Source organism: Nannobrachium achirus (genome assembly GCF_963921795.1).
Source record: "Nannobrachium achirus genome assembly, chromosome: 8".
Classification (NCBI taxonomy): Eukaryota; Metazoa; Chordata; class Actinopteri; order Myctophiformes; family Myctophidae; genus Nannobrachium; species Nannobrachium achirus.
The window spans coordinates 41102772-41119369 of NC_137817.1; the positions used below are offsets into that span (position 1 = coordinate 41102772).

The 16598-nt window shown below is 43.1% G+C and overlaps 1 protein-coding gene across 1 annotated transcript; it reads left to right on the forward strand.

The window, feature by feature from the left end:
* Positions 1 to 2788: 2788 nt before the first annotated feature.
* On the forward strand, positions 2789 to 15928 carry pou2af1 (POU class 2 homeobox associating factor 1; the record flags this gene model as incomplete). Its single annotated transcript, XM_080731878.1, has 5 exons — positions 2789 to 2897; positions 7169 to 7296; positions 14027 to 14069; positions 14669 to 14958; positions 15488 to 15928. The coding sequence occupies 5 exons, from the start codon at positions 2789 to 2791 to the stop codon at positions 15926 to 15928; spliced, it is 1011 nt and encodes a 336-aa protein (XP_080588004.1).
* Between the last annotated feature and the right edge of the window lie 670 nt (positions 15929 to 16598).

Sequence of the window (16598 nt, forward strand, 5' to 3'; positions counted from 1 at the left end):
AAATAATTATTTTATCTTGAACATTAGTGAGGAGGACCAATTATATGAAGATGGGTTGAAAGTGGTGAAGTCGTTTAATGTGACCCTACATCCACGTGAGAAAGCAGTAAAGTTTTTATAGCACAATATGCACTGGGCCTACAGTGTGAGCAAATATGGCCCCTATAGGCTGCTGGGCAGCCTAAGGGGCCAGGCAGGTGTGGTTGTGTTTGTGTGTAAAGGGGACACAGGTGTGTGTGTTTGTGCGTAAAGGGGACCGATCGATTTCATGCAGATATCTTGGTGGGGGCAATCCCGATAGGGGGAGCCATTGCTACCCCTGGCTCTATTGAATAGAAGCCAGTGGACATATTATATACAGTAGTACCGGTAGCTTCATGTCCAGGGGGTAGGCCTATACTTGTAGTTGGGGGATGTATTTCATCTCAAGCCGCCTCACGCTACAGAAACAGGAGCTAAGCTCCAGTCCTATGGGCCACATGGCTCGGGAACTGTTGGTTCCCAAGGCTACTTACTGTCAACAACCTTCTTAATTTATTGGCCACGAGGTAAATCAATCACTGACACAAATCTGGAGAAAGGAATGGCAGGCATCATGTTCTTGTAAAATAGTTGAAAAGCATATTTTTAATTGCTTCGTTTCCTTTAGGATTGTTAGGAAAAATGCTGACAAGGTTCCAGTGGACATTATTTAGAGATTGTTTTCTTTTTTATGGATACAAGGAAAAGGGACTGTAGGCTATATCTGTCAGGATGTGTAGAATAGCTGGATCACAGTGGGGAGGGTGCAGCTAAGAGACGGTTGGGATATACCCTACCTGTCACCGAGTTCCCTGTGGAAAGTCCCTGTAGCAATGAATCCCAGAGTGTACTTGGACAAGTACAGTTATGGCATGGTTACAGGTTGTCAGCAAACTAAATCTAAAATACAGTAAAGGCAACTAATGAGCGATACCATCAGAGCAAAAACACACGGTTGCAACATCTTACAATAAAGCAAAAAATACATTGTTATTATTTGCAAATTTGCCACCTAATTTCTTGCATTTTTCACCATGTCTTTAATTGAAAACACATAGTGTTTTGTTTTATTCCTTCCTCCAATTGCTGATAAACTACCATGCCGAAATGTCAAGGAAGGGAGCATACAGCTGTCTGCATTTCAGAGAATGTGCGCTGCCTTGAATATAGTTGCATACTCAACATCACCAATATACTATTATCATTTTTATAACCGTTTTATGAATGAGGCTCTTGTGAATAACAGAGGTTATTGCGCCCCTAGAGCATATATGTGGTCACAATGGAGATATAATTATAAACAATAGAAAATGCAACCACGTCATGGCAACACTGCACTCTGGTTGGATGATAATATTTATCACTATACATGTACATTCGGACACAGCTACAAAATGGCTAGTGATACAGCCAGAGAGAACAGACAGAGAAAACAAGACAGTGTCTAATGCTCCCACATGGATCCCGGACTTCATGTGGCCAGCCTATGATATCAGGTTTCAGTCACTTCCATTATATCATTATTAGGGCTGGGACTTTAACTGATTAATTGCGATTAATTAATTACAAAAATGAACACGATTAAAAAAAATGAACGCATTTTAATCGCACTTAGTTTTTGCCCACAGAACCTTCAGTTTCAAGCATACTGATCATAGCGATGCACCAACCAAGAAGAGACAACAAACGCAAAGGGAGAAGTAGCCGATCAGAGCGCTTTACTTGGCCCAGTGGATGAGAAATTTAGATTTAAAAAAACTCACTCGTTGATTCACTCATACAACATAATGTGTTTTACTTGAAAAAAAATGCTTCTCGGGTCAAATATTAATATGCGATTAAAATGCAATTAATTGCGATTAATTAATTACAAAGCCTGTAATTAATTCGATACATTTTTTAATCGCATCCCAGCCCTTATAATTATTATTTTCTAAATATGATGGTCACAGTTCTTCTATGCAGAAGTGGTGGTGTGCAATCATGTACTGGATCGGCAGAATCAGCCTCAGGTGAATCAGATTTGAGAACATCTGACAGTTTTAGACCTGTCTGTGCAGCGTAGGTGGGAAAACAGCTGCATCAGCACAGACCGAAACATGGAAGTCCAGTAGTGTAGTACTTGACCTTCACATCTGTCATCATCTTTCAAGCAATGCTCGTAAATCTCCCTCTTCCATCAGTATCCCGTTCATCTCCAGCAAGTGGTTCATTTTAGCCTGCCTGTGGCTAAAAAAAAAAAACGCATTCCTGATGTTTGTCCGTGTTGTGCACTTCTGACCTCTGTGCGCCTTCATCCTCTCTGCAGTCACATCCTGTGGTCCAGCATCATCACCCACCTGTGTGACCTATGTGCAGCTAAGGGCCGATGACCACCAGCTGCAGATCCATTTCTGATCTCTGTGGTGTTGCGAGTGCAGTGATGTTCCCTGTGAGAGCGGGCTGTCCCCCCTGGTTAAACTGCACAGTGCGTGTCGCTTTTGACTTATGTGTGCCCCGGGTGTAATGAAGGTACCCAGTCAGGATGACACCGTAGCGTTTCATTGGCTGGTTTGCCTGAACAAAACGCACATACAGTATTCTTTATGGGTTACGCAGTCAGCTACGGCAGTATATCAAGAAACCAACAGTGAACAAACCAGATGGGAAACCGTATGTTTGCAGAGCTAGCTGACCTGAGTTCCATTGTTTTACTTCAAAGCTGGAAAACCTGAAAAATCACACTCCATCAAGAACCAATTTTCCCATGTCAGTTGTAACAACGGTTATGGCACTTCTGACCTCTATGCCTTCATCCCTCTGTGACCTCTGTGCTGCTTCGTCTAGTGGTGGTGCAGCGTCACCCAGCTCTGTGCAGCTACATACAGAGGTCACAGGTGGGTGACCACCTATGTGCATACGTAGCCGACTGTATGCATTTCATGCAGTGCACCTACTGGCTGTATACACTGTACATAGATAAACTCTTGCTACCAGTAGAAACATGATCACTACCCCCACCACTACTACTACTACTACTACTACTACCGCTCATATCATGATCCTGGAATCTATACATCTGTTTCATCAATCATCAGGGCACTTGCAAAAAGTTAAAATGTACACATCAAAATCCTGAGTGTTGGTTTAACTTGGTTTAAGGGCGTATTCCCACGTTTGCCAAGATTTTGCACCCACTACACATGCATAAATAAGACAAAAAGCATTTATGTAATTCTCAAAGCTACTTGCATTGCCTAGCAAATAGTGTGTCGGTGCTACATAACACCCTGTGACATTCAAAGATTCATCAACACACATGTATACTTTTATAATTATAATCAGGCAAATATAAAATTCAAGAAATATTTTTTTGCCACTAAACTATATATTCTCCAAGTATATTGGCCAGTTCTTTCTATTTTTTTTTTTTAACACATGTGTGCTGCTGAGTCTGCTGACTGGAGAAGGCCACTGCTTTTGAGGTTACCAGTTGAGGCCTCAGGCAGTCTGGAGTGATTACTTTCACTCATCACTAACAATCACTTTAACCTCTGTTCTTATCGGCTTATCTCATGCATGGGGCCTTCTTGCTTCTAGTGGCTTTGTGTTTTTTTAAGATTATCAGCATGATTATCAGTGTGTATACATACACACAATGTATACATGTGTATGCACGCACAAGCGAGGGCTTCTTTAGATAACATGTAACATGCACTGTCGTCTTGCAGATTACAGTGTAAAGTAGAGTATTTCCTCTGCCGTCTCATGTGTAAAATCAAACATACGGTAAATGTAGATGGCTGTGGAATAAGCTAAACTCCCCATGCCATTAGAACTGCGGACTCACTCCAAGTTTTCTCCCGTAGTCTACTCTGTAGACTCTCTTGAGACTCCACCTCACCCCCTAGTGCTCCTCTCTCCTTGTATTCCTTCTTGTCACCTTTTTTTGATATAGCCTACTGTATGCTGGTTTATTATGCCGATATACAGTATGTTATTCACAATGTTATTTAGATAGTGTGTTGTTATTACAGTAGTGTGTTCATTTGCAAGTTTGATTCGCGTCAGGCAACCACACTTGCAATTTCTCAGAATTGCATCTTTCTAGTTTGGACAAGTGCTAGGTTCATTGTTTACATGGTATCCGAGTTTCTTTGAGGCACGACATTCACTGCCTAGTGCCTACAGTTTCCCCCCCCTTTTTTCCTTCTCTGTACATACAGTGACTTTTTTTGTGTTATCGTTTTACTGTAACTCAAATGTCTGTCTGTCTGTCTGTCTGTCTGTCTGTCTGTCTGTCTGTCTGACTGACATACATTGTTCTCTCTGCACTCTATATTTACCATGTTGTTTGCTGACTAGGATTCATTCATGCTTAGCCTACTCTGCTGACTCCAATGTCTCACACTTTTAAGTCTCTCTGGATAACAGCCTCTGCTAAATGACTAAATTGTGAATTTTCCATGTTCCTGTTTTTCTTTTTTTATCCTTTCAGGTCTGCTTCAGGCTTGCTTAAACGGTCCAATTAAGCTCTGAGAGAATCCCTGATGCCAGGAGGCACAAGTTCACCTGCAGATGTCTTGCTAGTAGCTAAGCTACTGTAGCTATTGCTCTGACAGTCTGATTAACTTTCGGCCTTTGACTTGTGACAGAAGATTGATGTGTGTGTGAGTGTGAGAGAGAGAGAGAGAGAGAGAGAGAGAGAGAGAGAGAGAGAGAGAGAGAGAGAGAGAGAGAGAGAGAGAGAGAGAGAGTGTGTGTGTGTGTGTGTGTGTGTGTGTGTGTGTGTGTGTGTGTGTGTGTGTGTGTGTGTGTGTGTGTGTGTGTGCACTTACGTGTTCCTTGCTTACATGATAAAAAGGAGAAACATGGTTTAAGAGAGATGAAGACAGAGAAGGGGGTGAGAGGGAGACAGAGGGAGAGAGATAAAGTGCAAAGTTGAACTAGAAGGTGATAAGCTAAAAGGACGTCTGTCACAATTTATGTCTCCTTAAGTGATTTTTATTCATACTGCTTGCACATCATCTGCTTCATCTACATTTTTGAGGAATGCCATTGATCTCGCTTGTTGCTTCACAGCGGATTAACACTGACTGATGAACTACCGTTTCAAATGGGCTGTTGCTTCCAGTACATTCAGAAGATAGGCTGGCTTAGCTGTCAGGTGTTGCTATTAATGTCAGTCAAAGTGATTCTTTCACCACCTCTTTCCAGTATCACCCATGGGCCGAGGCTTGTAGTGAAGTGTGCATGCACGCGTGTGTGTGCGTGTGTTTGTGTGCTATTGTCGTGGATGTGTGCTTATGTGCACTCTGTAGGATCTGTCTGGCCAAACTACTGTACAACCTTATACTGCATAATTTATCATTAATCAACAAAATGATTAGAACAATCAGCTCAATGATGCATAATTTATGATATGTGCTTCATGCAATTTCATCAAAGTGTGACTGCTTGTCTTCAATATTATTTAATTTGTGTTTTGGTCTGCTGAGAAACTATTTCAAGATGCCTCTGTTATTTCACATATTTTTGTATTTAATGATTTCACCACGCTTTCTGGTTTAAAAATGAAACAAAATATGAATCGGGTAAAAATCAACAGATGATAGATCAATTAAGAAAGGATGGTTGGTTGCCCTGTCGCCTTTCAGCTAGCAGGTCCTGGGTTCAATTCCCGCTGGGGACGTTGTGGGCACTGGTGGCGTGTTCTCTCCTCTGCGTCATCAGTGCCCACACCCTAGGTGGGGTTGGCGAAAGTGCCTTTCTGTGTGGAGTTTGCATGTTCTCCCTGTGTCTCCTAGGGTAGGTACCCTCACAAACAACATGCAGTAATCCTGGTCTCTATACTGCCTCCCCCTGGCCAGCCAGGGTGCCTGATGGAGGGGAAAGGAACTTGTTGGAATGACGTGTTCCTTCCATGCGCTACTGTACGTCCAACCAGGAAAACTCCCCCTGTTAGGTGAAAAGCAGCGGCTTGGGCTCCTCATGCATAGAAAGAAGCATGAGGTCAGTCTGTTGCCCTCTCCAGGTTGGCAGAGGGAGAGTATCGCACAATATTACATTAGACAATTATTTGACACTGGGTGAAAAAATGGGTCACAAAAATTGTTCGATAAAAATGTAAAGAGAAAAATAGAAAAAGAAAGGATGGTTAGTTAGTTGCAGTCCAAATGCCCTGGCCACGCCCCATGAGCCTCTCTCATACCTCACCACGTTCCTCTGTTGGGGTTCTGTTCAGGCCATGCCATTTGCACTGGATTTGCCTGGTTAATAAACCAGACCGAACACAACAACACCTCCTGGCGGTAGTGGTGTTGTAGTATGGTCTGGCACCGATCCGATATTTCCTCAACCAGCTTCAAGGGTTGGCCAATCAGGGTTGTGTGCTTGGGGCACGTGGTTTGGGGCTCGCGTCACTAGGCTTTAGCCCGCCCCCCAGAAATGAAAGCTCTTCCTGAAATCCCAGACTCTCTTCCCAAAACGAACTGTGTGATAGAGGCTGGCAACGCCAGGCAAGCACTGGATGGCACAGTGGTTAGGGCAGGGCACGATGTTCAAATCCAAGCTACAGTCAAGTAGTTCTGCCGAAAACACAAATCTGTTCACTTTCTGTAAGAAGCAGCAGCGGGATGACTACATTGTGACTCTGACAGTTGGACTATATGTGTGGGATGTATTATATTATACGTATATACGTTTTTCAACATTTTTCAAGACAAACAAACACAGGAAACAGAGGTCATGGGACAATATAAAAAACAAATGTTGTGATGTGATGCATCAGAAAAAGTATGCAAACAATAATTATAAGAGATCTGGTTTGTTATGTAGGTAATCTAACGATTTTCGTATTTTTTTTTCTCTTATTTGATATATCTTTGTGATCTGTGTCGCCTATCCGTCCTCACTCCTCTCTACCATGTCCAAGAAGTGCATATAAAAAAACAACAACATACAACTGCAGAATTATACAGAAATATTTAATCACTCCTTTTTAGATTGCTTTGTCAAAAAGCAATAATTACATTTTACAGATTTTGAACAGAAAATGTGCACGCAATGGCATCCATCACAGAACCTGTCAGGTTTGCTTCAGGGTGGAAGAGTCACATGTTCTCAGTCACATGTACCAAGCTTCTTTTTTCCTCTCTGGTCTCTCTAGCACCTCCATCAGTGCTGGCTGGCTCTAGGCCATACCAGGGGGTTCGAGTCAGAGACCCCGTAAAAGAGCTGCTAAGGCGTAAGAGGAGCCTGGAGCCGCAAAGTGCCAAGACAGCGCCCCCTACTGTGGTGAGGGAACAATGACACCTGAAATGTAATTCAATACAGTGATATTTGTCATTCACTTTGTGTATAAGGGGCACAGTGAGCTGAGAAACCAAAAATAAACCTAAAAACTTTTCAGATGAGGGTACAGTACAAACATGAGCAGTTGAGACAATTCCAACAGTGCAAGAAGGCAACATCTAGTGACAACACAATTATAATGGTATTAACTGAGTTGTTGAAGCATTTCAAAAACATGGAATTTTAATATAGCTGTAGAACAGAAATGTAGTCACTGGTGACGAATCACATTATAATGACAGCCTTAAACAAGCCACAGTCACGCACAGGCTATAGCCTAACTGATGTAATTGTAGTTAATATATAATGGTATTAACTGAGTTGTTGAAGCATATCGATTATTCACAAAAACAATAGTGGAGGGTAAGTTTTCGATCAATCTATGCAAAACCAGCATGCGTGGGCGTGTGTGTGTGTGTGTGTGTGTGTGTGTGTGTGTGTGTGTGTGTGTGTGTGTGTGTGTGTGTGTGTGTGTGTGTGTGTGTGTGTGTGCTTGTGTGCTTGTGTGCTTGTGTGTATGTGTGAGAGAGAGAGCGACAGAGAGAGGATAGATGACGTGAACTACTTGAGAATGATGATGCTGCTAATGACATTGCACAATGTCTGTAGCATTACATTGTTTTTTATATTTTTACAGTTTTGACGGTGTTGATTTGTCTTGTTCAGAGTTGAAAGTGGGTCTCTAGAAGTTCTTGTGTGATGGAGAGAGAGAGAGAGAGAGAGAGAGAGAGAGAGAGAGAGAGAGAGAGAGAGAGAGAGATACCTTTATTATCCAAATCAGTCGCCCAGAGGCACACAGCAGTTAAGGTTATTAAAGTTACAGGTAAGAGGTAAGTATGAAAAGAAAAAAAGTACTGTTTGTTGTGTACAGCGAAAAGAAAATGCAAATAAGAAGCATTAATAATACATACAAATAGCAAACGAAGGTAAAGAAAAAAGAAAAAAGTGTCGAGAACAGTCATTGCTACATAAGTGTCTCACCGTTATCTCGTCATAACACAAATAGTAACACTTACAGGAGAGAGAGAGAGAGAGAGAGAGAGAGAGAGAGAGAGCGAGAGACAGTGAGAGAGAGTTGATATGCTTTCAGTTCAGCATTCTGGAGCTGAGAGAGCATGCATGGTCTCCGGCAGAGCCCTTGAAGAAGTGCAGGAGCCATGCAGGGCCCGGGGCCTGAGGGACCGGGAAAAGGGGAGGGGGGTTGGGTTGGGGTGGGGGTGGTCCTTACATAATGCAGGTGTTTTTCCATGGCAGTTGAAGGCTTTCCCGTGTATGGCTCCAGGGCTGGGCACAGGGCCCTATGCAAAGCAACTCAGCCTTGCCAAAGACCCCTCCTACTTGACTATTAGTTATCGCTGCCAGCATGGCAGACAACACACACACACACACACACACACACACACACACACACACACACACACACACACACACACACACACACACACACACACACAGTCAGCACACTTAATCTCAACTTGATAAGAGCAGCCGTGGGGAGAAAGAAAATGGAAAGTGTCATTTGAAAAAAATGTGGGCATTGCATTTCACTTGTCAGGATGCAGAATGTAATTGATAACACTCCTTTAATCCACTAAAGACATTTCTGTGGCAACAAGAGATTCCTTTGGGAGAGGCCTTTTTACATTGTTCCACGTGCAATGACACGCATGATGACGCATGTCAAAAACAACACAGTGCTGCCCTTATGAAGATATGCACCAAGGAAAAGTATATACAATAGAATACTGTTCACCTTTTGGATGTATCTTGAGGTCTTCAGTTGATAATATAGTCTTAAGACCTCTGTGATTCAAGTGGATGCATTCATCTAAGCACATTTTGAACTTTTACTTGATGCGTAATCTTACTTGTACTTTCATAATATTGAAATATTTGTTTTTTTTACTACAGTAGGATATTGTGTGTTTTACTAATACAGTACTGGGCCGATGCCCGTTGGGAACAATGCCCGCTGGGAAAGCATGCCCCTTCGGTTAAGCAATACTCATTGTACCCATGTCAGAGTACCTGTTGTCAGAGTACTCAGTGCAGTACCCATCTAACTGTCCGTATGTCCCCCACAAATCTCGAGAACTAATCAACCGATCAGCTTGAAAACTTGCCGTGTGTTTCCCCGGGGACCGGAGGGAGTAGTACCGGGCCCGGCAGGACGAGGGGGAAGCCTCGGGCCCATCCCCCTCACTCGGACCACCTGTCCCCATCGGTGAACCCGGCAAATACTCGAAAACAAAGGCGAAACACTAATTTGCATAGTGATCGCAACCTTAAGCTCATGGACGACCCCACTAGCCATTGAGTCCTGCCGCCGGCGCTGGGGAGTACCATGCCCAGTATGAAGAAGGTGGATCTCTAAAAGTATCTATGCTATTCTTATGTTCTCCACTTTTGTCTAATAAAATACTCAATCAATCAATCCTATATTAAAATGTGTTAATTTGAGGCCGGCAGGCGGACCTCTGACATTACTCTGACTTGGCCATAACTATAAGGAGTTCCAAATGCAGTGTTCTGTCAATGTGTCGTAATGGCATCAGCCGTAAACAAATCAGTCAGCTGATGACATCAGTGATCTCCATATAGCTGCATGGCATAAAGGAACATGGACAGACAGATACAGAGATCTCCATATTGTAATGAGCTGAATGTCCACACAAGCTGGTTTGAGTTTATAACATAAATGCTTTACTAGTTAGCATCATGAACTGTACAGAGCATGACATTCTGTTCACTACTCCACTCTCTAGCTTCCTGGCTTCATAGTGACGTCATAGTCTCTCTTAAAGGTGTACACTACACATATGGGCACAAAAGGGACACAGACATACGGGTACAGCGGTTACAGGTACTATAACGAAGCCCCCAACACTATCACTCAGACATATTGGTCCAGTGGTTGACACTAAGGTCTCAGAGGCACTTGCCCGTCGGGCAAGTACAGGTCATGTTCTACTTGCCCGAGGGTCATGCCCACTTGCCCGAAAAGTAAATTGTCCATTATAAAATGATAGTGTAGGTAAGATTTTAACTACCTCTCAATTTAACACTTTCTTTACTTTCTGGGGCTGTGCGCTAAAAAAAATGTTGTCCTCAATACCTTCAAATCCAAATGCCTACATAGCTATTATTGAATATTTCACACTTGTTACATTCCACAGACCAGAAGACAGAGCGCGCTGGCCACGTTCAGGTGTTTAGACAGATATCTTGAGTTGTGTTTAGAGACGGCTGTGTCCCCTCTCAAATGAGCACTTGCCCAGTCGGGCAACCTGAAAGCCAACTTCACCTGCCCGAAGGTTTTATTTACCTGCCAGGGGCAGGTGGGCAAGCCTTAGTGTCAATGCCTGTTGGTCTGATCGTCAGTGCGACGTAGGATGCAGCCAGAACTCTAGATGTGCTTGCCTTGAACTCTAGCAGCCAGAACCTCTAGTAACTAGAAAAATGTGGTCTCCGCCAGGACAGTTAGCTTTGTGAGCCAGTAATGTTTCACGCAATGCTACATTTATGATTTGAGGCAATTTGTTCAAAACAGGCCACTCCTGCAAACTTTGTAAGTAATCCAATATGATGTCATACTACTGGTGTTAAAGCACCACCACCTCACACCAACCTCATGTATATACTGTACACATGGTGGTCTATGAACTCCCCAAACGCATCAGAGACACCCCGTCCCTCCCTACCTTCAAAACCGCCATGAAAACCCATCTGTTTACAATTGCCTTTCCCAGTTGACCTTGTATCAACTCTTGTTTTTATTGCTTTATTGCTTTTAGCTCTTATCGTTGCTGTTACCTATCCTCTCCTCCTAGCCCCGCCCCTCACCCTTGTAAAGTGACAGTAGACATAATGTCAATGCAAAGCAAACATGCAATATTATTAACTGATTTTCATCATTTGCATTTGCCACACTAGCCATGACCTCAGAATCTTTGCTTTGCTGGAAATGGGTCAGGGCTCCGCTGCAGCCATCGGGTGTCATGCCGGCGTCGGACGGCGTCAAAAAATTAACCAGGGAGAACTTTGGAGCTCCCTTCATTGATTAACAGTAGGTTTGTTGTCATTAAAAAGAGCCCACCTCCAAATTGTGGGTTGTTTATGACACACTCAATTATTGATAATAAGAAACCATTTAACCATTATTATCATGCCTTATGAAGGAGAGCACTGAATGTTGAGTGCTGAGCGCCTGTTGCCTCTCCACATGCTGTCAAGAAACCCTGACACTAAACAGTTGCTTCTGTAAAGCCTCTGGCAGTGCATGCTGTGTTACCTCTTGACATGCCGTGCTACTTGACTCCAGGCAGCAACTTTCAACTTTCGCAATACAGATCCACCTTTGTTCCTTCTAATTTCCCAGTGCAGGTTCTGCCCTGTTCGGCTGCTCAGTATGCATTCAGCACCATTCACGTTGGGCTCACTAACAGGACAAACAGAGTTTTGCATGGACCTTTGCCATGCTCGAGTCTTTTTAGGGGGAGATTAGACATCACACGTGTACGCACATGAACATCAGGTGGGCGTGCACTTCCATCTCTCTGCGTGTTTTTGTGTTATACTCTGCATTGCACACGAAGGTGTTGATTGCAGAAAATCTTATCCTCAACCGAGTAATTCAGAGTATACATTAGGCTTAAGCTGCTTCCTGTGTGGCATTTGGTGCTAGCTATAAACTTTATACACCTAGGTAGCCTAGAGGAGTGCATAGTTGAGCTTCTTCCGCACACTCTGGTGGACATTTGCAGGCGTACACGTACGTACGTACATACATACGTACATACATACATAATGTACATAATGTGCATGCATACATTGACACAGACAGATATACACAGAAAACAGAGCAGCCTCATTACAGTACATGGGAAACATTACTATATATATTTTTGAAGGGGTGAAAGCCGCTTCCAATGAGTGGCTTTGTGTGTCCCACGCCCATATATGGTCATTTCAGTCCAGAATGAACAGGTTTTTTCAAAAACAAAATGTCTGTCACCTCATGTCTTGTCCATATATGGTCATCCCAGTCCAGAATGAACAGGTTTTATCTGTCCCGTACGTCCAGAATATCAGTCCAGAATGAATAGGGGTTTTCAAAAACAAAATGTGTGTCCCATGTCCATATATGGTCATATCAGTCCAGAATGAACAGGTTTTATCTGTCCCGTCCGTCCGTCCGTCCGTCCGTCCGTCCGTCCGTCCGTACGTCCGTACGTACGTACGTCCGTACGTACGTATGTGTGTAGTGTCCGTCCCGGTCTGATGATTGGATACTTTGAGGATTGGTCAAGCTTCACATGACAATTCGGCCCTCCAGATAAAATCATTAATTCATTCAGAATATAAAGAATGTATAGATCACAGAGTTCATAACTCTAGAACACATAAAATAAAAGTTCACCGCTTCACTTCGAACCGAGGTTTGATTTTTTTTTTAATTGTAGCACCACACAATGGCCACCACTGCTATGCCCTGTTGAGGCCCCCCAACATGGGATTCCTGAGGTTCATTGGTACCGTTCATGGTACAGATGTGCCATTTCAAAACTTCACGCGTCCTGCCATTGGCAAGACAGTAGATTTCCAGTGGATTGGCAGAACATCTGTTGCTATTTTTATGACCTTCTCTGACTTTGAAGTTTAAATCTACCTATGAAGTTGGATTCAGCTTTTCAATGGGAATGGAGTTCTTGCCATTTGCGGGTTTCTGCAAAAATATGCTCCATTCTCCATAAAAATTAGAAAGGCAAAACAGGGAAAGAAATGTGAAAAAATGCATTTGCAGGAAATTTTCAGGAAAAGAGCCTGAAGACTTGAAAAAACAAACAAACAAACAAACAAAAAAAACATTATTTGAGTAAAGATCAAAGCCCTGACTCGTGAGTCATCACATGATAATTTGCACATAATATGGTGGTGGTGGTTAGGGGGAGAGATCATATTTCTGCAAACAAACAGTGATATTTGTACAGTAGGATTTGTGGTGCTCCTATGCACATGACTAATCAACCTGGGGAACAGTTATGTTGGATGGTGAGGAAGATATGATATGTCTGCTTATATCTAACCGTTTTATTTACCATCACTTACATCACATACTGATCTGTGGTAGCTTGTAAGAGCCTAGATGTCTCCACCAGGCCTGATATCTGTTTCAGCCTATCTTGTTATGGTTCAGCTCGTCCTTGAAGCAGCTACAGTATAACTGAACAAAATCACTGCCTCCCGGCCAACTATACTCATATGAAAATGTCCCTTTAGGAAGGAACTGAAAAAAGGCCCCACACTCTAAATATTTTTAGATACTGAATTACCTCTTTGTGAGGAGTTTTGATCCCCACATGGATAGTAAAACACACACATATGCACGCACGCACACACACACACACACACACACACACACACACACACACACACACACACACACACACACACACACACACACACACACACACACACACACACACACACACACACTTTTTACAGTAGAGTCACCTGTTGCACGCACCTGGGCTTTATCAGTCTAACTGTAAATATCACATATTTACATGCCAACACTTTCCTCTCAACCAACATATGTGATTACGTTTTTATCACCAGTTCTCTATATATGCTCGTCACTCACGTCTTTCACTGATGTCGTCTCTGTCTCCAGGCTGCCGCTGCCCCCAACAACCAACCATCATATTCACACACCAGTAAGTCATTCTTTCATCTGCTGCCAATGTACACTGCACATCGCAGACCTGTTACACACCCTGTCACCCTAATATCAGCACCTTTGGACCGACATGCCTGTGTGTTGCTATGGTTCACAAAATCTCTATCGTCTTTTAAATAACCTTTCAATACCTTTACAAGTGATGTTGAACTTTGCTAGACCCTTAAGTTGTGGAACCACCTGGCCATGAAGTTCAAATATTGTCAGTCATCTTTATCTGTTGCTTCTGTGAGTTTCTTTCTTCTTTTTTTTTTTTGCTCTCTCCATTCACAGTCAAAACAGGTCTCAAATTCATTACAATCAGTGTGAATAAAGCAGAAAAACTAGTTGGCGTATGTTACGTACTTCTTCTCACCCTATTGATTCATGCAAAGGACGGTCATACAGACATAAAGAGATTCCTGGAATTTATAGATCAATATCTATTTTCTTTATTCCCTCTGGGTACATTTGCTTCAAAAGGTAACATAAATGATGACATTTCACTTTACTAAAACTAAATAACAGGATTGTTTTACTTACTAAGTAGCCTACCTTCTACTGTATACTTGATACTAAATGATCCTTCTCAAGCAGGTATTTTTGGTTTTGAGGCAGCCAGAGGCACTTCGCCTGATGCTTCCAACTCCAGCGGTAATGGAGGGCTGCAGAGTTTAGGATGGAGAGGCCAGTCTGCCTTGGCATCATGGCCCACCTCTGACTACACCCAGGTGGATCTGTCCTCTGCTCAGAGCCTGATCTATCCGACCACCCCCACCCTCGCAGCAGACATGTACATGCAGACTACTCTCTGCCCCAGCTACACGGTGGTTGGACCTCCCGCCATGTTGACCTACACACACACGCCGTTGATAACGAACTTTGGGGTGAGAGAAAATAACCGTCAGTTATATTTGTAGGCTTACGGGTTACGAATTCAGCTGATGGCAGTATTTAGAGTGACTTACAAAAAGTGCCTTGCACAGCGGACAAAAAAGAATCACTCACTGAGGTCAGTCATCATCACCCCGTTTGATTTTGGCTGGGTGCATGTGTCATGCCACCTGCTGCCTCTCTGAACTTCTCTGCACTGTGAACGATAAGCAAACATGCCTATAAAATTACAATTAAATGGAAACCTTTTCCCATTCTGAAAAGTTCAATATATCTTAAAAATACGTCAATAATTGGCCCAGAAATATGTGAAAAAAAGTGGCCAACATAACTCTGTTAAAAAGAAAGATGTTATTACACAGCATGTTGCATGTTGCTAGGAGGCAATACAGTACCTATGCTATGTTGATGAGAGAGAGAGAGAGAGAGAGAGAGAGAGAGAGAGAGAGAGAGGTTGATATACAGTACATCAATTGATACATATTGATATAAACTTGAATTGTAATCGAACATTTTTTGTAGACCATAACCGGGGCTTCACCATTAGCCAGCACCACGCCCCAGGTTGACCTCCAGGACCTCCTGGCCTACGTCCCCTGGGCACAACCCCTCGCCACCATCCCCACCATGCCCAGCTCTGGCGTCCAGTTCACCGCATGCTCAGCCACGCTGCCTGCATCGCCCCTGGTTCACATGCCTCTGCACGCGCCTTCGACCGCCATGATCCCCCAGCTGGAGTCACAATCCCAGCCCATGGAACTCCTTCCACAGCCTCCGGATCCGCAGCTGAATGCTGAACCCCAGCAGACCCTGGAGGACGCCCCATCCTTGGACGAGGACCAGTGTGTGGTCGAGCCGGAATCTCCAAACCCTCTGGAGAGGCTTCTAGAAGATACACCTGCACAACACGAAGGGGAGGCTGAAGACGCGTACGACACCACTCTGTTCACACTGAATGTCTGAATGTCACACAATGTCTCAGAAGCGTCCGTGTTTTTTCCCCTGTTCAGTATTAATATCCTGCCCTTTTCTCATGGGTGAAGTTACCATTTGTATTTGTTATGCATTTTATATTTGTATTTTACTCCAGTGTTCAATTCTTTCACTGTCCTGATATCAGCTTAGTTTACAGGGGAGGGGAGTAGACAGACATGCAGTAGCTGGGCCTTGAGACTCAGTACATGTCCTTGGCTCTCGGCAGCACCCTCCGCCTAGGATAAAACTGACAGCCTGTCTTATTATTATTGAAGGGTTTTGTCTGTCCTTTTTATGCTCATTAAATTGTTCTTTGAATAAAATGTATATCTGCTATATCTTAATCAATTTTCTAAATCATGTATTGGTTGAGGAAACCCTACCATGAGCTTGATTTGTCTTTACAGAGTCTTGAGGCAGTCCTTGTTGGTTTTAAGATGAATAAGTTCTCTAATCTTTTGAATCCATCTGTTACAGTAATACATTTTAAACTTTGAGCTGCCCTGTGTTTGACACATATTGAAAAAGAAGATGCTCTTTGAGATGACACCAAAGCACAACATCCTAGGTTTGATATAAAAAATGGGAGATCCGGGCACTCAAAGTTTAAAAGGAGGAACTTGATTTATGTTTAGACCCTATACCTCAGGGCCCTGAT